The sequence below is a fragment of the Diceros bicornis genome, chromosome 15, assembly GCF_020826845.1.
Source record: "Diceros bicornis minor isolate mBicDic1 chromosome 15, mDicBic1.mat.cur, whole genome shotgun sequence".
NCBI lineage: Eukaryota > Metazoa > Chordata > Mammalia > Perissodactyla > Rhinocerotidae > Diceros > Diceros bicornis.
In genome coordinates, this window is record NC_080754.1 from 39302254 (window position 1) to 39324393 (window position 22140).

Below are 22140 nucleotides of genomic sequence, written 5' to 3' on the forward strand. Positions count from 1 at the left end.
TTCCCTCCACTCGCAATGTCCAAAGCTTAGGGGTCCTCCAAGGCTCAGCTCAGATGCTGCCTCCTCTGTGAGGTCTGCTCTCTTGCTCCAGCTGGGGGTATATCTGTGCTCAGATCTCTACTGGCCTCCCATGTTGTCCTCATCACTCCCTGCTCAGTGTCATGGGGAACTTTATGCACAAGTCAGGTCTCTCTTACTAGATGATAAGAATCCAGAAGGCAAGGTCTCTACTGGGCAGGGCGTTGGTTAGAGTGGAGGGTGGGGAGGAGGAGCCCAGGAAAGGAGCAGAAGGGCCCAGAGGAGAGGCCCACAGTGAAAGACAGGTCCTGGCGTTTTCAGGGCAAGATAAACCAAGTTATTGGTGGCACCAGTACCACTGCTGCCCACACAAAAATGTACCCATCACATAAGGACACTTTGGTGCCTAGGAAATACCCCTAGGGTGCCTGCCTGGCTCATAATAGTCCTCTCTGTCTGTGAATTTCTCTGCCCACCTACTTACCCATACCCCCACAGAGGCGGGTCCCGGGTGGCCACAATTTTCCTGTGTGACTCCTTTCTCTGGCCAAATTCCCTTTCCAGGGATTTGGGGCTCAAACACACCAGGGAGTCTCTGAGCATGGCTGGGACTGAGTATCTATAAATCCTGGGCTGTGGGTACACCAGCCTGTACTTGAAAAGGCAGCTAAGACCTGTGTCCAAAAGAGAGAGCTGCGGCAGATGGCCAAGATCAGGGGTGCTGGTCAGCTCTCGTTCAGATCGAACCAGCCTGAGCCAAAAGGGCGGCTCTGGGGAACCAACTGCTAAGCAAAAGAGTGCTTTGTCCTTCTCTCCACCTCGTGACTCCACTTGGCTCTAGTTCTTTCCCATCGTAGGTGTAAAGGCCGTTAGAAGTGCCAGGGAAGTGGGAATTCCTCCCCTCGTGTCCACGGATCTGTCCACGGAAGACTCTAACTGATCCTGGACCGCCCAGCCCTGAGGAAAGAGGTGGGCCAACGAAGGCTGACGGATGCCCTCCCTGCATGTCTGCATGTCTACGGGGGTGGGGGGCTGGAAGAGGAGTCCCCAAAGGCACAGAGGAACGGGTCGGGGCTAGGCATGCACAGCGAGCAGTCCGCGAGTCCATGGACCTCAGTCCTGTTCAGAGCAGAGAGAGCGATGCCTGGCTCCTCACAGCCCCCTGACTCCCGGCTCCAGCCTCAGACGCCCACGCGCCTGGCGTTCTGTGAATCCTCTCCATCCTCTGAATACATTGTTTCCTTTTTGGTTAATCTTACTGGAGGTGGTTTCTGTTATTTGTGACCAGAGCACGACAACCCCAATCATGTGTGTCTATAACAGCGGAGGAAAAAGTCTAGACGGTTATACCAAAATCTTCACAGTAGTTGTTTCTGGGTATTGAGATTATAGGCAATTTTAGTCTTCTTCTTTCTATGCTTTTTAAATTCTTCCCAGATCACACTTATTTTACTTTTATTACACAAGTACTAAGTTATCTGATATACCGAAAATTGTAAGGAAAAACAACAAATGTTTTTCAGCAAGAATCGTGACTTTAGGGATTGTTATTATTAACATTTCGGCTTCTTATCTTACACACACACACGCACCGTGGCCTGTGGAGTTGAGTGACATCACCTTGTAGGTACTCGTGTGCCAACTAAGTTGTCACAAAATGCTTAGAGACATTAAAAGGAATGTCTTGTACCCCATGGAATATGACCTGAACTCTAATCGCATTTGAGGTTCACACATGTATAGACAGTGATAACGCACAGTTGGGTGGGTGGTGAAGAGACCCAATGGAGGCCCATAACATGAAGGGCCACCGGAACCCCGGGGAAAGAAATCATCATGAGGGAAGAAGTGGGCCAGACTCAACACCACAGGTATGAAGGTCGAAGGTCGGGGCAGTAGTGAGATCAAGGTGCCTGGGAGGCTGCTCTTGAATACTCCAAACTCCCCTCCTCCTGGAATGCAAATATCTGAGGTTAAAGGGGTGGAAGGAGAGGTATACCACGAGGAACCTACTCAGCTACGTTACTTTGGAAGATTACTTCTAATGTACCTTGTTTTCCTCATCTGCAAAATGGGAATGGGATGATAATACTAATGACCTCATGTGGTTGTTTGGAGGACCACATGTATGTGAGCTCTTATCATAGTGCTCCTTGGCTCATGGTAAATATTCAATAAATGGTCATGATGGTGATGATGAGGGAGGAGGAGGCATGCCCCAACCCAGAGGGCTACAGAGGAAAACCAGGGCCAGGGCGGTGAAGAGAGGAACCACCATTAGGAGCTCAAGCATGGGACACGTACATACATTTCCCCCTTAAAAAAGCTAAACTGAGATAGGAGGATTGTGAGCCCTAGGGATCTGGAGAGGTGACAAGGCACTCTTAGGTATAGGCAGAGTGAGCCTTGCCCCCTGACCCAAGGACAGAGGATGAGGGTGGGCCATCACCTCCACATGGGCAGCCAGCACCAAGGGAGAGGTGCAGGAGGAGCCAGAGACTGGCGGTCAGAGACGACTGGCAAACAGCAGATACAGAGGCCCATGGCAGGGAGGTGGGAGCCAGTGGACAGTAGAGCAGAGAGATGGTGAAAGCAACGACTGAGAAGAGGGACCCCGAGACTCAGGGGCAGCTCTAATTGAATGAGACACCCTCTCTGCCCCACCCAGTCTCCATTCTCATCCTTGACCCCAGGACACGTAGAGAAACACAACAAGCGGCAAGGCTTTGGCCCTGCCTTTCTGCACGTGATGGCAATTGACACAGCACACTGGGCAGACAAACCAGTGACCTTACCCAGAACCCACAAGCATGTGGGGTTTGGGAGACTTCTATAGGAGGTCCCTGAGCCGTCTGGTACCAACCTAGAACAACCCTCTCATGGGCACAGATAACAGATTATGACCATTGCTCTTGACCAGGGATTTACCCAAGTTGCAGCACCCTTCCCTGGCTGGCTGCCCTGAGGGAGACCTCTGCACTGAGGAGGGCCAGTCACAACCCTGACCATGCCTCTAAGGCCTGCCTTTGTCCTCATCCCTCACCTGCATCAGAATCCCCTGAGGAGATTTTTTAAACTACTGCTGCCAGCACCCCACCCCCACCCCCACCCCAGAGACTCTGGTTTAGGGGCCCAGCATAGGTGTTTTGTAAAAGCTCCCAGGTCAGAACTACTCCTCTACATAATCTGTGCTTTGCAGACCTCTTAAAGACCTATGATGAAAAGATAGAACTTACTAGAGAATGCTGTGAACTGGATGAGGCCCCATGAAGCCTTCCTCAAGGGGACTTGGATCTTTGGCACTGAGTCTGTGGACCCTTGTATAGCCTGTCCCCTCCCTTAAAACTGAAATGATCCCTTGAATCTATGGTCCATGAGTCAGACCTGCATTTGAACCCTTACTCAGCCACTTATTAACAGTGTGTCTTCGTATGCCTTACCTAATCTCTCTTAGCCCCAGTTTCCTACCCTAGGGCATTATGGATGAAATTAAGAATGCATGGCACAGGGCAGGCACCTAATAAATGATAGCTGTTGTGATTCATTGTATCATTACCCCAGACCAGGAAGGACAGAATGACCATATTAGCACGTCTGCCATAACAAACCCCGAAGCGTACCACCACCTCCACAAAGCACAACAATGGAGGAACCAGAGAACACTGCCCTCCATGTAGCAGTATCAGGACCCAATTAGATACCCTCCCTTGTACCAATGACTGGCCTCTCTAACGTGAGCCTGCCCTGGATTCACTTCTCAGCTTTGTCTGCCTGCCTCTGCTTACCTTCCTCTTCTCATTCCTCTTTCCCCACCTTTACTTCTATTTTCTCTTTCTCCTCATTTCTACCCACTCTTACCCTATTTGTATCATCAGGTTTCTTGAGTTGCAAACCCACTGTAGCCATTGTAAGCAAAATAGGAATTGGTAGAATGAGGAGGAGGAAGCAGGAAGCTCTCAAGAGCAGTAGGAATAACGCCAATGTCTCAGCCCAGGACCATCTGTCCACGTGCCGCTGCTGTTAATACAATGAAATTCACCTGCCACCATCCTCAAACCTTTGATCACACATCCTCAAGATTCAAAATCCCAGGACAGGGTATCCAATTGGTTGAGCTCAACTCAGTTGCCCACTCACAGCTGTGCCAGAGAGAGAGACAAGTGATCCCTTTGATTTACACAATGGGCCATGTGCATGCTCATATCAAGACCTCTCTGAGTGGAGAACTCAGAGATGGTGGCTGATCTCTGAGCTGGGTGATCACCCAGGTGATCTGGGAGCTAATAGGTTGAAAGATTTGATTGGCAGCCTCAAAATGACAAATGATCACTCCACTACTGTTTTTTTCCCCAAATTTGTATTAAGGTATAATTTACATAGTAAAATTCACTCCTTTTAGTATTCAATTCTGAGAGTTTTGACAAATGCATGTGGTCAGGTAAACGCCACTGCAATCAAGATATAGAAGAGTTCCATCACCCAAAAACATGCCTTCGTGTTCCTGTGTAGTCAACCTCTCCCCCAGCCCCAGTCCCTGAGAGTTTTGCCTTTTCTAAAATATCATGTGAATAGAATCATCCGCTATGTAGCCTTTTGCGTCTGGCTTCTTTCACAGAGCGTAATAAATCCGAGATTCATCCAGGTTGGTGCACGTATTAGTAGTTCGTTACCTTTCATTGCCGAGTAGCGTTGTTCTGTTGACTGATACACCACAGTTTGTTCATCTGTTCACCTGTTGAAAACATTTGGGTTGCTCCCAGTTGTTGACAGTTAGTAACAAAGCTTCCATAGGGCCGGCCCCGTGGCTTAGCGGTTAAGTGCGCGCGCTCCGCTACTGGCGACCCGGGTTCGGATCCTGGGCGCGCACCGACGCCCGGCTTCTCCAGCCATGCTGAGGCCGCGTGTCCCACATACAGCAACTAGAAGGATATGCAACTATGATGTACAACTATCTACTGGGGCTTCGGGGGGAAAAAAAGGAGGAGGATTGGCAATGGATGTTGGCTCAGGGCTGGTCTTCCTCACACACACACAAAAAACAGCTCCCATAAACAGTCACATACAGGTTTTGTCTGAACGTAGTTTTCATTTCACTAGGTAAATACCTAGCAATGGAATTGCTCAATTGTATGGTAAATATGTGTTTAACTTTTTTTTTTTTTTGGAAGATTGGCCCTGAGCTAACATCTGTTGCCAATCTTCCTCTTTTCCTTTTTGCCCCCAAAGCCCCAGTAGATAGCTGTATGTCATAGTTGTACATCCTTCTAGTTGCTCTATGTGGGATGCCACCACAGCATGGCTTGATGTGTGGTGCGCCTCAGTGGCGCCCAGGATTCCAAGCGGCGAAACCCGGGCCCCCGAAGCGGAGTGCGCGAACTCAACTGCCATGCCTCTGGGCCGGCCCCAGTGTTTAACTTTTTAAGAAACTATCAAACTGTTTTCCAAAGTGGCTGCACACCATTTTTCATTCTGCCAGCAATGTATGAGAGTTCCAGTCGCTCTCTATCCTCACCAGCATTTGTCCACAATGTCTTTTTTGTTTTTTCCTCCCTTCACCTATAGACTGTTATCACTACAGACACACATCCGCTGGGCATCAGCTGTGCACAAAGCCCAGCGATAGGCATGGGGCCCTTTCTTCTCACCCTTTACTTTCCCCTTCTGGGGAATCTGATCAGATCTGCCCCCAGCATCACCTGGTGAGCTACAGAGGCTTTGAGGGACCAGAAGCTTCATCTCAGAGCCCAGTAGGAAGGGATGCTTGGATGGGAGAGGGGACGCTCTCCTCAGAGAACCTGAAGATGGAGCACTGCAGCCACTGACAGTTACTTCCTGATCCCACTCCTTTCCCATGAAATACAACTCCAAGAACTCTAATCCTAATAAGCCCAGATAGTCGGGTGGTTCATTCTCAGAGCAGATTATGCTTAAGAGGTATAATCTGTGCCTCCTGATGTGATCCAGTGGGAAATACAGAGCACCACTATGAAATACTCCTGTGGAAAACTTGAACCAGAATCCAATCAAGACTCTATATTTTACTTTCAGTTTACAGGAAATATAGGGGATGGAGGAACAAATTAAATGACACTATGAGGAGGCAATAAATAAATCTAGAATGTGGATCATTCTGTAGAGACAAATAATCCAGTTTCTCCAACAAATCAATGGCATGGAATAAAGAGGGAGACACACTATAAATGAAAGGATTTGAGAATCATAACAAGAAAAAAAGAAGCACAGCCAAAGGCACGTAAAGAGAAATTCCCAAGTTAAACATAGAATCACCATATGATCCAGCAATTCTACTTCTAGATAGATACCCAAAGAATTGAAAGCAGGGACTCAAACAGGTACTTGTACGCCCATGTTCATAGCAACATTCTTCACAATAACCAAAAGGTAGAAACAACCCAAATATCCATCAACAGGTGAATGGATAAACAAAATGTAGAACGTACATACGATAGAATATTATTCAGGCTTAAAAACGAATGGAATTCTGATACGTGCTGCTACATGGATGAACCTCGAGAACATTATGCTAAGTGAAATAAGTCCAACAGAGAAGGAAAATATTGTAAAATTCCACTTCTATAAAGTGCCTAGAATAGGCAAATTCATAGAAACAGAAAGTATAAAAAAGGTTACCAGGAACTAGGGGTGACTGGGGAGTTATCGTTTAACAGGTACAAAGTTTCTGTTTGGGATGATGAAAAAGTTCCGGAAATGGATAGTGGTGATGGTTGCACAACAGTATGAATGTACTTAATGCCACTGAATTGTATATCTAAAAATGGTTAAAATGGTAAAATTTATGTTATATATATTTTACCACAAAAAAGGAATTCCATTTTATGTTCTTATCTTGAAAAATATTAAAGGAAACCCGTAAACACAGCCCACAGCATTTAGGATCTCATTGCTCTCGTGTCCACTTCCCTCTCACCCCACATACACTGCTGCACACTTCTGCTCGACCCCCACCACCTCCGGCCCTAGAGCCTTCACCCCGGCACCCTGCCTCTCTCGCCACTGGATTGGGTAGACTGGCCTAGCCTCACTCCCAGAAGAAAGGCTGGGAAAGGAGAGTGAGGATTAGGCTGGCTATGAAGGACTCTCTTTGACAGTGGAAAGGCTGTGGCCACGCCCACAGTAATCATTTTTGTCCCATCACATAATGGAGGCCAGAGCACTCAGTTTCCTCTACCCCAGAATAACCCCACCTTTCCTGGGCATGCATGGCACTTTACACCTCCCTGATGATTCTCACAGCCATCAGATCAGATTACAGTGTCGTCATTGAATGCCAACCATATGCCACGCATGTTACATACCTTTTCTATAGTCCTTATAACAATCGTGTAGATAACCATTATTATCACCATTTTGTAGGAAACCGAGGCTTAGATACGTCATATGACTTGCCCAAGGTCACGTGCCACAAAGGGTCTGGCCTTGGATTCAAACCACTATCCTAAGCTGCTACTAGTCCAAGACTCGCCATATTTCTGGGAAGTATTTCACAAGCAAGTAAACTGAGGTGATAGAAGTCAAGCAACCAGAAGGGTCACTAGCAAAGCAGGCTTTTCTTGCTCCTCTGGTCTCTCCCCCTTCCTCTTCAACTGCCTCCCTTCTCAGAATGTCATCTACTGAGCCCAAATCCACTCAGCTGAGTCTTCTTGGCAACCGAAATGAATACACACGTTGCAAACTATTAAGGTAACCACAGCTATGTAGAGAGAGCTCGGCCAACTCCAGAACAGCTCTCAGGGGGAGCAGCCCCTCCTCCCCTGGCGTCACATCTCTGACTCCCTCTGAATGCCACTTTCTGGCTCCCTCATGGCTCCCCGCTGCTCCCCGCTGGGGTTCATTGTAGGTGTCCAAACTCGTTCCTTCTTTATCAGAGGTGCCGAGGATCTGCCCTGCCATTATCCTGCTGGACCGAGGGCCGAGTTTATCCCCCCAAAAGGGCACTCAGGCTGCGGGATATCAGCTGGTCCCTCAGCCTCCGTGTCTGGCTTCACCCAGATGTGGAAAAACAGGCATTGTCTCCTTTAAAACTCTGACAATCCACGGCAAAAGCTCTTGAGATGTGTGATAATAGGACAAAGTGGAAAAAAAAGAGGGATCTAAAACAATAAACACAGGGTAAACTCGACAAAACCCGCAGAAGAAAGAAAATACTTCAAAAAACTTTGTATTCTCAACAAAGCATTTTTCCTGGGTTTTTTCTTTAAACCAAATTTTCTACTTCAAGCAAACATTATTTTTATAATTGAAAAAGAGGGTTCACTAGAAATACCATCTGAGATGCTCAAATAAATCATGGTATATCAATGTTCAGAAAAAAGATTGGGGGAAAAAATCAGAGGTAAATGAGAATTATTTTTGAGTTGGTGTTTTAATTTTATTAAGTAATTAACATTAAGTTTCCTTCACTTCATACCATTCTGTTTTCCAAAACCTTTCCAATGAAGAATCACTACATTTATGATCAGACAAAAATAAAACACTACTTCTTTTATCCCTGTCAGGAAATCCCCTCATTCATCTAACTCTGGAGGAGGGGAGGGAAAAAAAGATGCTTCTGAAGGTCTTCCCTGGTGCCATTTCCAATGGTACCTCGGTCAGAACCTAAGTGATACCTCGGTAGGAGCCTATGAGAAAAATGTTCCTTCAGAATGACGTCAGCTTGCTTTAAAAAAAAAAAAAAGCCCTTAAAAGTCATGAAAAACACAGTTGATGTGAATCATATGTCTGAGTGGCCTAGTTCCCGCTAAGCCGGGCAAGTGCACAGATGTTCAGGACAGAAATTCCTCCTCACACAGCAACTATTCTCCGTGCAGCTGTTGAAGGTAAATACCCCTGCCCTTGTCAATGTCCCTGCCTGGAAGTCTGGCTGTGAAGTTACCATTCCCCTACCTCCTCACAGTTCAGTCCCCCATCCTCCACCTTTATTCTAACCCTCCCCTTGTCAAAAAGGAACAGGATCTGACAATAATCATTTACATTTGTTGACTGATAGATTATACTTTAGCAGATGGCTCAATATAATGATCAGTCATTAGCATTTTCAAACTCTCTTCTTCCAGTTGTGGAAGGAAAACCTCTACTAGAGGAATTTCAGGCATCAGCCAGCAGGTGCAGTGATGTTTGTGTCAAGGGGAGTGAAGGATAAGTCCTGAAAGTAAATCTGATTTAGACCTCCTGGGACCTGGGGCTGGGGGGTCAGAAGGAGAGATGCTGGGCCTCCCCGCAGGGGGCTCCCTGCTCCCCTGGAAGACAAGCTGGGGCTGGTCTGGTTCCAGCTGCAGGAGCTGCTGGAGGAGAATGAGGCATCCTTTGTCCTCCAACATCTGGAGTCTGCCCTTGCAGGATGAGTCCACCAGGTACCTCCCGCCACCGTCTTTTCTTGCTCCCCGTCTTTCACGTTAATGCCTTTCCTCAGCATTTCCAGGAGCCTTTTCCTGTTTTCTGTGTGTTGCTTCTTTAGGTGGCATTCAGTGAGATTTTCACACTGCAGCCCCGCTGGCCAGCCTCTGCAGCCCACACGAGGACGGGACAACCTCCAGGCCTGCCCAACATCCATCAGCTGAGGACCTGGGACCCCACTGGTGGCCTCTAGTCAATTTGCTGAACATCAAACCACTGAATGCCAATTGGCCAGCTTTTCTGAGTTGGTGAGAATTTTTTCAAATATTTTGGGGTTTTGCCTCCCTGCTATTTTAAATATAAAGGGTCAGATTTCCCTGAAATGCCATCTCCTGCTTTCTCTATTTGTGCAGGTTTAGATGTGCTCCAGCTCCAAAGGTTATCGTACCCTCTAGAAGTTATGAACCCCTCAGCTGGGTCAAGGATAGACAGCACAGCCACTTCACGAGTGGGGACAGAGGTGCTGCAGGGGCAGGACCCAGAGCGGGGGTGGGGCTGGGGCAGGGACCCAGCGAAATAAGCTTAGAAAAATACTCAGTGATTTTTTTTATTAAAGGTTATCCAAGGGTTGGGATTCTTTCTTTCTAGCAGGTGAATTTTTCTTTCTTCCTCACACATTTGTGTATTCCCATAATTGTTCACAATAATTTACTTTTATCATGAGCAAAAATAATTCTGGCAGCCCCCTCTGTTCATGAAAACATATATCAAAGCCAAACAACGTTAGAAGAGGTGGCTCCATTCTCAGAACACTATAATAATTACACAATCTCTAAGAATTCCTCCCCTTTTGTCATCTTTAACAATGTATTTCCAATATTCCATACATCTTCTGTACATTTTTTTCCTTCACACATCATCTCTGACTACCTAAAACCTGATGCGCTAAAATATGTCCTTTCCAGCACGCCTGGTGAACTCCTCTTTGTCCCAATTTTATTACTTTATGAGACCTCCCCTTTCGGTGACCTTTGTTGTGTGAGAAGTGTCACAATTTTGTTTTTCTATTTCTCATTATTTTTATAAAAGACTAAGGGTGAAATGCAATAAAACAGTTGTTCTGAAACTTTTTTGAAAGCAACCAACTCTTCTTTGGAATGCAGGCTTTCTGAGAATGGAGTGGCCGAGGTGGAAGTCAGGTTGGGGGGCCTGGACTCCCCGCTCCCCGTAAGCAACCCGGCTGCTCCACTCACCCCAGCCCCCATTTCTCCTTCTGACTGGAGGCATCTTCACACATCTGTGACCAGGTTTGAAAACTATCGTTCTTAAGTCATGTCCCTAAATCATTCAAATTCCTGCACAGACACTGCTCTAGTGACTTGGCCCAAAGTGAACGAGTGGATGCCAGCAGCACCATCATGCGACAGCTCCCAGTGGCTGCTCATCACCTGATACACCCAAATCTGGATGTGGCACATAAAAGATGGCAGAGGGGTGTCACCGCAGAATGCATAAAAGGTGTTCACAGGAAGAAAGCAGCAAAGGGGAGGGCTGTACAGTTTTCTCTTCAAAAAACAGGTGTATCAGAATCGCTCCCTTTTCTCCTCCAGCCAAACAGAACCCCTGCATATCACCTTCCGTCTCTTTTGGCTAGAGAAGCTGAGGACCTCAAACCCTCTGCAAAGTAGAAGGCCTGACGGACCCAGGGTTAGAGATCAAATTTTAAGATCTACCAGCAACTTTTGTTGTTTTGAGACACTGCAATACTCTACCCAGGAAAATGGGCTTCTCCTTGGGTTTTGTTGTGTTGCTGTTTTAGGGTTTTCTGTATTTGTTTTTTAGAAGGGGAAAGGGCTCTCTGAGGTTGTGAAGCTGCCTAAAGGGAATGGCTGGGCTGCCCTCTTGAGGTCTCTGCAGGTCAGGGCCTCCGATGTCCGACATACGTCCCTCACACGCCACGTGGGGCTGACTTCCGCGGTCCTCCTGGGGCTCCAGCAGAACCTGGGGCCTGGCCAGCTTTGATTGGAAAGTAGGCTGTGATGGGAAAGGTGTTTCCAGGACTTTTGTCGAAGGAGAACGGTGCTCTGCCAGGATCCATTAGCCGTGCATTCGTTTGCTCAGCTGACTCCACTGCCACCTGGTCTGAAGCCCAGCTGGGTGCCTGCGGGGCAGGGTCCATAGGGTAAGCCCCTGCCTCTACCCTTCCTCTAGTCTTGTAAGCATCAGTAGCAAACTCATGTTAAAGTTAAGAATCAAAATTTCCCTTCTCAACCCATCTTCCCCCTAAACTCCCTCACAAAGGAGGACAATACTGTCAGCGCCTCCATTTCTGGGCCAAATCCTCCATCACACCACACCTGGTGCTGTACTTAGTTCTCTGCATGTAGCTCCCTGCCAATTCTGTTGCTTTTTCTTCCCTATTTGACCCTCACGATCCCCCTACTGACAGCCAGGACTCTGGGCCAATCCAGTTACCCCCATCCTCATCATGCCTTCATCCCAATTTGCCTCTCCACTCCCCCGGGCACTCAGCAGAATATCACGCCACATGTAACTGAAGTCCACTGCCACTCTCCTCAGATTTCTCCCTGCCTTTCATTTCAAACCAGTTCTAGAAATCCTACCTAGCTAGAGTGCCTTTCCAACTAGTATGTGCCAGGCACTGAGCTGCGTGATTCACATGTTCTGATCAAATCTCGTGAGCTGGATATCTGTTTCAAAGAAAGGAAACAGGGGCTCACGGAGGCTCAATGACTCAGCTAGGCAGCAGAACTGGAACTTGATGCTTCGATGGGCTAAGACAATAACCTCCTAAGCACACATAACATGCCTAACCCTAAATAAGAAGACTATGAGTTTCCTTTCCCACTGCCCTACTAGGTCGTAAAATTCCATACTCATTGTATCCCACATTGTTGATACAAAAGGTAGATGTGAGCTATATGTAGTGAGAGCTCTCTGCTCTGACACTCTGATCTCCCTGGAGCCTGTGAGGACTGTGGGAATGCCCAGTTGCTGATGGCAAGCTGGGAGAAAGGGGCAAGCAGACTTATCTTATTCTGTACATCATTTGGTTCCAAGATAAGTTCAGCCAAGAACTGGACCAGGGCTGATTCCAATCCACTCTGATCCAGATTGCCCCAGAACTGGTCCAGGCCACAACTAGTTTCCAGGAAAGAATAACGAGAGTGTTTGCCTCACTTTAGACAAAGAAGGTAGAGGGTGGGGACACTCGTGTTACTCTCTTTGAAGCACTTCAAACAGGGGGTCAGCAAAAATGCCAGCCGTGAGTAGGCCAGTGGAAATGAAACTTGTTTCTAAATCCTGCTTCAGGTTGCCTAAGCTCTTGAGGCTCTAGATCCTGCTCCCCCTCAGGCCTCTTCCCACTCCCCAAGGGTCAGAGGGCAGGCCCTGGGGCCAGAGCTCCTCTTTCTCCCCTCCTACTCTCAGACCCTTCTCCACTGGGGCCCACTCAGGTCCCTGGCCACAAAGAAACAACCTTTAGCCCAAAGACTGAAAAAAAAATGTTTTAATAAATACAAAAATCTCCAATAATGACTCTGCTCAGCTCACGGGCAGCAGGAGTGAAGTGGGGGGACCCTTGGTGCTGAGTGAGGATAAATTAAAAATCCCAACAAGCCAGTGACATTATATACAGAAGGAAAGGAGGTGGCTTCCAAGGCAGAGGCCGGAGGGTGACAGAGCAGGAATTGGAGTGGACGTGGCCTTGGTCTGCCGTGGCTGCCCCTCCCCCTGGTGGAGATGTGGTTCCCAGAGGTAGTGGGGGAGGGAGAAGAGGCAGAAAAGAGGAGCCAAAGGCACTGTGTTTCCCACAGGAGAATGCAGGGTCCTCGGCACCACTCCTTCCCCCAGCCCAGGCCCCATCCTCTTGGTCATGTGGCCTTCTGGCTGCTCCCTAGGAGCCTTCTGCTTCTTTCTCCAGCTCTGGAACTGTCCTGGTCTCTGGGGCTGCTGGAGACAGAGGGAGTGAATTTTGGAGGAGGAGAGAGAGAATGAGGTGGCACGGGGGGCACAGTAGAGTGTCTCTGTTCTGGTTCCATAAAGGTCGAACTTTTCTAAGCAAGTCAGCACACACGAGCTATGTGACCTTAGTCTACTTGCCTAACTCCTCTGAGCTTCAGAAGTCTCATTTGTAAAGAAAAGTAATCAATACCAAGCCCACAAGGTTGCTGGGAGGGTGGAATGGAATGGCGCTTGTGAAGCAGAGGGCCCTGTTCCTGGCACACAGCAGGTTCCTTCCCACCCCAGGCTTCCCACAGTCAGCCCGGAGCTGCTGCCCCTAGACCCTCACTTACACCGCCGGGGTGTGCAGTGGGAGCAGCAGCGACTCTCCTTCCCTGGGCCACAGGACAGTGGCAGTGAACAGTCATCCCTCTCACAGTGGGGCACCCCGGCCTGGTGCAGGACAGAGCAGATCCTGAGGGTCCCCAGAGGTGCTGGGGCACAGCAGCCTTCAGCCTCTTTGGGGAGGTCCACCCCCAGGAGCCTGCCCTCCCTGGGAAGGTCTCCCCACTCCAGGCCAGGACCCCACTCCCCACTTACCCCACATCTGCAGGTGATACAGCTCATCTCCCCAAAGGGGGGCACCGAGGGGTGCCAGCTCTGGCTCTCTGGGAACCACTGCCCTGCAAAACGGCAGCCCCGGGGCCCATCGGCCTGCATGGGGTCCCCTAGTTGGGGGTGGGCCCCTGTCCCCACTGTTGGCAGGGAGAGAGCGAGGGAAGGAAGAAGAGGTCAGCAGATGTGAGCTCTGTGAGGGCCACCAGGTTTTATTTGTCTTTGAATCTCCAGCATCTAGCAGTTTCTGGCAAGTAGTATGTGATGGATGGATAGATGGATGGATGGATGGATGGATGGATGGATGGATGGATGGATGGATGGATGGGGCAGGAACTGGAAGCCATCATAGCCCACTAGTACATGCACATTATTTCCACTGCGTTTAGAGCCCTGGCTCCAGGCTAGGCACAGAGCGGTGCTCACTAAATGCTGAATTAGCTGAGAAGTCCCTTCCATCTGCCCTCACCATGCATCCCCTCACCACGCGTCCCCTCCCCCAGGGACAAGGCAGTGAAGGGCCTTAGCTGCCCCCAGAGGCCTCAGTGCCTATCCCCCTCACCTGGACACTGTTTGCAGCAATCAGTGGGGTTGACGCGGACAGGCTGGGCACAGGCCAGCCGGGGACACTGCACCTTCTCACAGTGCACCTCTCCAGTGCCCCCCTGTAGGGATCCGTCGAGTGAGGGATGTCAGGAAGGAGGGGGAGCACCTCCGCCTCCTGCTTCTTCCCTCTCCTTTCCCAGACCTCAAACGTAATATATCCACGGCCTTTTACTCAGAGGCCCTGGGCTGGTGCATTATATACGTGAACCCAATCCTCACTGCAGCCCTGCAAAGTAGGAGCTATCGTATCTGCTCATAGGAGAGGAGAGTGAGGCTCAGGGAGGTACAGAAAGTGCCCAGGGTTAGGTGGAGCTAGTCAGCCAACACAGCCAGAATTCACACCCAGGTCAGCCTTTGCCCTTTTCCTCCAGCGAGCCAACTCTCAAAGCCCAAAGATCTTTTCTCATATTTTGATCCTTGAGCCCTCCTCACCAAGGCTGGGCTGTCCCCTCCTGGCAGCCCCCTCCCCATCTCTGCAGACCCCACTGGGTTATGGCACCAGAGAAGATTGGGCGGCCATACCTTGCAGGTGCAGACAGCACACTTAATTAAGCCAAATGGGGGCACGACAGGGTGCCACCGGGTACCCGCTGCCCGCCAGCTCCGGTCACCATCAAAATAGCATCCTGGTGGGGGACAGTGCCCAGCTGCCATTAGTACTGAGCTCATTCGCTGGGCCCACAACCAAAGCTTGAGCCTCAGGCCAACCCCATACTAGTCTAACCCCAGGACCCACTCGTGGACCAGTAACTCTAATGAAGCCTATCAGGTGTCACTTGGAACCTGTGTCCCTCAGCCTCCCCCCACACACATATACTCTCACCCTCCTGTCCCCCTCCTGGTCCCACCCAACAGCTCCTCTGGATCCCCCGCCCTTGCACACACACTTCCAGCTCACCCTCTCCAGGGTCCCTGCTCCTCGGCAGCCCTGGCAGGTCTCTGACACCTTGTTTCTCTGTGGAGCCAAGGAGATAGTGAAGGCAGAGGGTGATCCCCTTCCTTTCCTCCCCAGAGGCCTCACCCTCCACCAGCGGACCCTCCATTACCCTCTCCACCCCTGCAGGGCGCTCACCCGGGCACACAGGGCAGCACTGGTCCAGTGCCTGCACGGGGCTCGGGCAGCTGGGCGGTGGGCACACCACGGGGTCACAAATTACGGTGCGTCTCTACAGGGAGAGGTGGGGGGGTTGACTGGGGTGCCCAGGCTCCTTGCCCCAGACCCTGGGCCCCAGTGCGCCCTTGCGGGGCCTCCTACCTGGCAAGTGCAGAGCGAACAGAGAGGGTCGTAGTTAGGCGCCCAGCGAGCCCCATGGGGGCGCTGCTGCCCCTCAAAGAAGCACATGTTGGGGTCTCGGGACCGCCCGGGGCCACCGGGTTTGGCGGGCACAGGGGCGTCCGGGTTCAGCACAGCGGGCAGCCCAGGTGGTACAGGTGCCAATGCATCCGGAGCCCCCGGCACCCGCACCCCCTCGGCCCCTGCCACCGCCAGGCGCAGGCCTCCCACTTCACATTGGTTGGCGATGTGCACCTGGGAGGAGAGGCCGGTTGAGGAAGCACCAAGCTCCCTCTTGCGTCTTCACCAGTGCAGCCACCCAGAGAGCCTGAGACACCTCCGCCCCCTGGGCGCCCCTGGGCCCCAGGAGGATGCTACGAGCCACAGGAATCATCTAGTTGACAGGGACAGGGCAGTCTGCTGCCAGCCTTGTTTTGTACTTTGTCTGGCTTCATCCTCCCAAAAGCGTGATATACCACCCCCAGGGCTCAGAGAGAGCAAGTGACTAGCACAGGGACACACAATGCCAGCTCCACTCTGAACCATCCCCACCGGCCCACACTGCCTGCCCACCTGCCCTCGCAGCTCCCCCTGGGGGCTCCCCTTGGTGGCGATCAGCAGGGAGGCAGTGCCCTGTGCCAGGTGCCGCAGCAGCTCAGGTTCCAGGTCCTTCACCACACCCTGGGCCTGTGAGTAGACAGGAGAAGGGATGGAACAGGGTACTCTAGGGCTGAGCCTACTCTTCCCAACTCACAGATGAAGAAACTGAGACCCAGGGAAGTTAAATAAGGTCTCCAGGGTAGCAAAGCCCATTAGCGATGGTGTGAAGCTCAGAAGCCAGTCCTTTCTGACTCCAAGTCCATGGCAACCCGTCCCACTTCAGGGGGCTTGGTCTATCCCCCTACCCCTGTGGAGGTCCAGGATATTACATCCTAACCACGGGATCCCACCAGAGAAGGACGCAGGAAGGAGAATGGATAATAAAAAGCTGAGTCAGATTCATACCCAGGTCTGTCTGACTCCCAAGCCCATGTCAGCTCTGCCATACCAGGCTGCCTACTCTCCGCTTCCCCCGCCACAGGCCCGCACAGCCCTTCACGCTAAAAAGCAGATATTTTTATATATCTCCCACCATCACATCCTCACCTCTGGGCCATAGAATCCCTTCAGCAGCCGCCGGGGCCCTGGCATCCCAGGAGGCCCCAGGAGGTGGGCAGTGACGGTCCCCTGTTCTGAGCCACCAAGCCCAGCCAGCAGCACTTCATAGTGCAGGTGACAGTGGGTATCCAGGGAGAGCCAGGCATGCCCTGCTGCCTGGCTCTGCACAGGGGGCAACACCAGGGCTCCTGCCAGAGGGACGGGCAGTGCTGGATCCAGACAGAGGAGAGGTAACAGATGAGAAGGTGGCCTAGAGCAGCCGCTGAATCCCAGCATTCCCCATCTCCCCCAACATGGACTCCATGAGCTGGCAGAACCTGTCCATAGGCCCAAGCCTGGGGGAACAGCGAGTTGTAGACCCCTGCACCATGGCAACAGGGAGCATCTCCCGGCAGGGCCACCCTATACATCCCCACCTTCTCCAGATGCCAACCTAGAGCTTAGGCACAAAGAAAGACACACCAGGCTCTGGCCCTCTGGCACCATCCCTCCCACGCTTGAGTCACAGGTTAGAGGATACCAAAGGGCAGGCAGACCCCTGGGCACTCACTATCATGGCGGGCGCTGTGCCCACTGTAGGGCAGGGCGGCCACATGCCCCCGCAGCTCTCCATCTGGGAAGTCCTTGGTGCCCACATTCAGGAACAGCTCATTCTGCAGCAGCATATGGGCCCCTCGGGCACCCAGCCCAGGGCAGACACCCACAGCCTGGGGGGCAGGGAAGGGTGAGCCCTAGCTGCAGTCTGCTGGATCCAGGATGAACCCCTCCTGAGTTTTCACACAAACCCAAGATTCTGAATCCTTCCCACGTTTTGTGCCCCCACTGCACCCATACACACTTCTACACACCAGTAAGATTGGATAAGAACCTTGCAGGCCCAGGTTCAAGTCCTTTCTCTGCCACTTCCTACCTATGTAACAATCTTGAGGAGTTAATTAACCTGTCTGATCCTTTACTTCGTCATCTTTAAAATGGGTACTGTGAGAGCCAAAAATAATATAAGTAAGGCAACCAGTGCAGTATGTGGCACACAGAAAGGATCAATAAGTAGCAGCCATTGCTATCACATTTATTATTATATGATCTACTGCGCTGATCTCCGTCTAACTCCTCCCATTTGGTGTGAGCTTGCAGAGGACAGGGGCCACATCTGATTTTCTTTGTACTCCAGTCCCTAGCCTGAGGCTCATTAAAAATGTGCCCAGGGAGTCAATGCATCAATGAGAGAGCCTGTGAGTGAGTGAATGACACTGAACATCCCAGCTCCCAACCTGGCTTCCCACAGCCCTGCATTGCCAGCTCTGGTGCATGGGCCCCGTGGCCCGGCTCTGCCTGAAACACTCACCATGTGTCCCCCCGGCTGGAGCCCAGCCATGTGGCACAGGACAGTGTGCTGGTTCCTCCGCTGAGGCTTGGTCTCCAGTGTCATGGCCACCACCTCACTGCCTGTACCTACCACTTGCACCTGGTGGGCAGGGTTGGGGTGGGCAAATTGGAGAGGCAGAGAAGGAATGCGTGGGTCCTGAACCATTGCAGGCAAGCCCCACCCTGCCCTGCTGCCCTCCCACCTCCTGCAGTCCCTGACTCCTACCTGGTAAATCAAGGAGCCGTTTCCTAGCAGTGTAAGGCTGGCTGAGCCGGCCGCACCAGTCTGAACTGGGATCAGGGCATCTGCCCCACAAAGGACACTTTGCAGGACTGCAGAGGGGCAAGATAGGCAGAGGCAGGCTTGCCCCATAGCCATTCATACCCTCAGCCCCCAGGATCCTTCCTATACCCACCCTGGTCCCTCCCCTGGCACTTGTCTGTGCCTCTCAGTTGGGTGTGCCCAGGGTGCCAGGCCCCACCCTGTCTCACCATCGCAGCTCTGCCTGGCAGCAATGTGTCCACTGATGCGCAGCTCTGGCCCACCTGCCCTCTCCAGGACCATCTGCAGCTCCCCCAGCACCAGCCAGTCCATCTCCTGGGCTGTCAGGTTGGGCAGCACCTCAGCAAAGCCTGGCTCCTGGGGACAGAGCAGGGTATGGTGGGCGCAGAAAGAGGCCAGAGCAGGCGGCAGCAAGAGCCAGACCCTCACTCACCTGGACTGAGGCATTGGCCTGGAGCTCTCGCAATAGCTGCCCCTGGTGTAGAATTTGGAGCCGCAAGGGAACCTGGGCTGGTCCTGCAACAGCTGTACATGTGGACACCACTGAGAGAGGGGTTCTCCCTACCCTCCTCACATGCTCTTCTCCCATCCCACTTACCCCCGCTCCGAGATTCCAGCAACCCACGGAAGAGCAGCAAAAAATGCAAGGAGTCCTCTGTGTCACTGAGAGTGAGTAGAGTGATGCCCCCTATGCCCTGCTGTGGGGAGCCTTCCAGAGTCAGGATGGCACTGAAGGTCTCTAGGGGAGGGAGGACCATGAGAGCCCATCAGCAAGTCCTCTCCTCAGCCCACTCTATTCCTGGGGATAGAGAAGACTCAGAACCTCATGTCCAGGGGCCATTGGCTCCCCTCACCTGCAGCCAGGGCCCGGTGCCGGATGAGAGGCCCCCAGATCTCCCCTGAAGGGTGAGTGGGTGTCACGAGTGCCACATGCAGCTGTTCTGCCCTAAGGAGCCTCAGAGACAACCGAGGCACTGCCCGCCACACCCCACAGACCTGGAGCAGAGAGACAAGAAGGCCCTACTCAGACAGTACGCAGGCCAGCTGAGAGGTCCAGCTCTGGTGAGGAAGGAATATGAGAAGAAGCCCCCAGGCCCTCCTAGGAAGCTTAAGAAGGGGCCCTGGAACCAGATGCTGGGGTCCAAATCCTGGCTCCACCACTTACTAGCTATGTGACCTTGAGCAAACCACATTCTGCTACTAAGCCTCACTTCCCTTATCTGTAAAATGGGCATCATAACGTCAGTGCCTTCCTCCCACTGGGCTGTTGTGAGGACGGAAGGAGGCAATGCAGAGCATGCTCTCAGCACAGTGCCCAGACTGGATAAGCACTCGTAAATGGCATCATCTCACCAGGCCATCTTCGGTGGGGGCTGCGGGGTGTTCAAACAGGACGTTGCCAGTGCCATCTGAGAAGCGGATCCGGGTGGGGCGGTCCAGCCTGGGAATGAGGGGTCCCTTGAGGCAGGACTCTGAGCCTGGGCCAAAAGCAGCCCCTCCAGGCTCTCCCAATTCTCCCCCCTCGGCCCTCAGCTGACCCCTCCTCCCTCCTTCCCCTTGCTCACCGCCGGTAGGAGATGGAGAAACGCAGGCTAGAGCGCAGCAGCGACACTCGAGCCCGTGCCACGGCCTGCGACCTCGGCCCTGTCAGCAGCGCCACGAAGTCTGCATGGGGAGGAAGATGTCCCTAGTGCCGTCACTGGCTGCGGCGGCCGGGCCCCAACCACGACCTCAAACCCCCCACTCCCAGCCCCCGCCCCCGCCTACCGGTGTGGCCGTCTCCACGCGCCCTATCCTCAGCGCCCGGCTCCCCGCGGTCGCTGTAGCTGCGATGCTCCGGGTCCCGCGGATACTCGAAGGCCAGGCCGGTCGGCTGCCTCTCGGGACCGCTGCGCTCTGCGCCGGGGTGGGGGACACGGGCTTCAGCTGGGCACTGGGAGGGCCAATTGGCCGCTCCATCCGCCCCATCTGTGTGGCTCAGGACCAAGTATCGGCCCTGCCTGCCTTCCCTCACCGCGGAGCGGGCCTTACCCTGGGGGCAGGTCTGGCAGCAGTGTCCGGGCAGCTGGCGTGGCTGCCCGCAGGCCAGGGCTGGGCACTCGGGTTTGATGTTCTTGCAGCTGACCCTGCCCGGGCCCCTTGCGCGGCGACCCCACTGAGGCTGCTCGCAGAGAAGACGGGAAAACCGAGTAAGCGCAAGACGCTAATCCGTGAGACCCAAAGGCCAGGGGTGGGGAGTCACGGGACCAGGGCAGGGTGGTCCCACCGAGTCAGACCGCTCTGTTACTTACAAGCTGCGTGACTCTAGACAAGTTACTTAACCTCTCTGGGCCTTAGGGTCCCTATCAGAAAAATGGGGATAATAATAGCATCCATCTAACCGGGTTGTAAGACGAGTCAAGTCAGAGACGAAATGGAGTTGGCACAGAGCCTGACACATAGAAAGCGATCAATAACAGTCAACACCTGAGAGTTGAAGGAGGCACTTCCTCCGTTCTTCCTCTGCCAGAAAAACATCCCAAATATCTGCAGACTAGCTTCTTTCTCCTTAGCAGCTCGGAGTCCACTCCGACGTCCCAGGACCCGAGCGCTCCCCCACCCTCAAGAGCCCGGGCCACCGCCACGGGGTCCACTCACCGCCTCGCAGGCGCACAGCACGCAGCGCATCACCCCGAAGGGCTCCCCCAGGTCCGGGTGCCACGTCTCGTCCAAGGCGTAAACCTTCCCGCCGAAGGAGCAGCCTGCGGGGACGGGCTTGGCTGGCGGCCGCTGTCCCGCTCCTGCCGTGTGCCCGCCCCGGGTGCTGCCGGCCGGGCCCTGGGGTCCCCGAGCACTGCGCGCCCCGCGGCCCCCGCCCACCCCTGCAGGCCGCCCGCCGCGCCGAGCCACCTGCGCCCGGCGCCCCCTCGGGGCGGGCGCTGACTTGCCCCGAGCCGGACGCCCCGCCCGCACCTCCCGCGGGGCGCCCACCTACCTGCCGCTCCCCGAATGGGCAGTGGCTCCTTCTCCGGCCGGATGGGCAGCGTGGGGGACTCGGGGCCGGCGCCGCGGGCCGGCCGGGAGCCGAGCAGCAGCAGCCCGAGGAGCAGCAGCGGGGCCGGCGGGGCCGGGAGGCTCGGCATGACGCGAACGGGACAGCTGGGGAGGCGGGAGGGAGGAGGGAGCGCGCGAGGGAGGAGGGAGGTGGGAGGAGGGCCGGGCCGGGGGCGGTGCGGCTGGAGGGGGCCGGGGCCAGGGCCGGGGCAGTGCGGCGAGGGGCTCGTCGGGCGGCTGCGGAGTCGGCGCCGGCCGGGCCGGGCGGGAGGAGCGGCCGGGAGGAGCGCGGGCGGGCGGGCGGGCGCTGACCCGGGCCGTACGCGGCTCTAGTGCCCTAGGCGCCGGCTCTGGCCCGTTTTATGCCCCGCGCCCGGCGCCCCGGCTGGGGGCCTCCTCCTCAGCAAACGGGGCGGCGGCGGCGGCTCGGCGAGGGGCCGGGCTGAGCCCG

General features: G+C 53.3%; 1 protein-coding gene across 3 annotated transcripts; it reads right to left on the reverse strand.

Moving 5' to 3' along the window:
* Positions 1-13247: 13247 nt before the first annotated feature.
* On the reverse strand, positions 13248-22140 carry CHRD (chordin). Of its 3 annotated transcripts, none has more exons than XM_058556186.1 (23): positions 21631-22140; positions 21294-21397; positions 20688-20817; positions 20424-20552; positions 20222-20321; positions 20010-20097; positions 19511-19652; positions 19255-19395; positions 19090-19172; positions 18866-19013; positions 18600-18706; positions 18354-18473; positions 17559-17715; positions 16997-17217; positions 16424-16537; positions 15833-16105; positions 15650-15743; positions 15476-15532; positions 15100-15203; positions 14534-14636; positions 13957-14111; positions 13710-13809; positions 13248-13365 (listed from the first exon to the last, which is right to left on the reverse strand). In XM_058556186.1, the coding sequence occupies exons 1-23, from the start codon at positions 21776-21778 to the stop codon at positions 13310-13312; spliced, it is 2874 nt and encodes a 957-aa protein (XP_058412169.1). In that variant the 5' UTR covers positions 21779-22140; the 3' UTR covers positions 13248-13309. The 3 variants fall into 3 exon arrangements, with proteins under 3 accessions (XP_058412169.1, XP_058412168.1, XP_058412167.1); XM_058556185.1 differs by having other exon boundaries at positions 13248-13362; positions 19090-19199; XM_058556184.1 differs by having other exon boundaries at positions 19090-19199.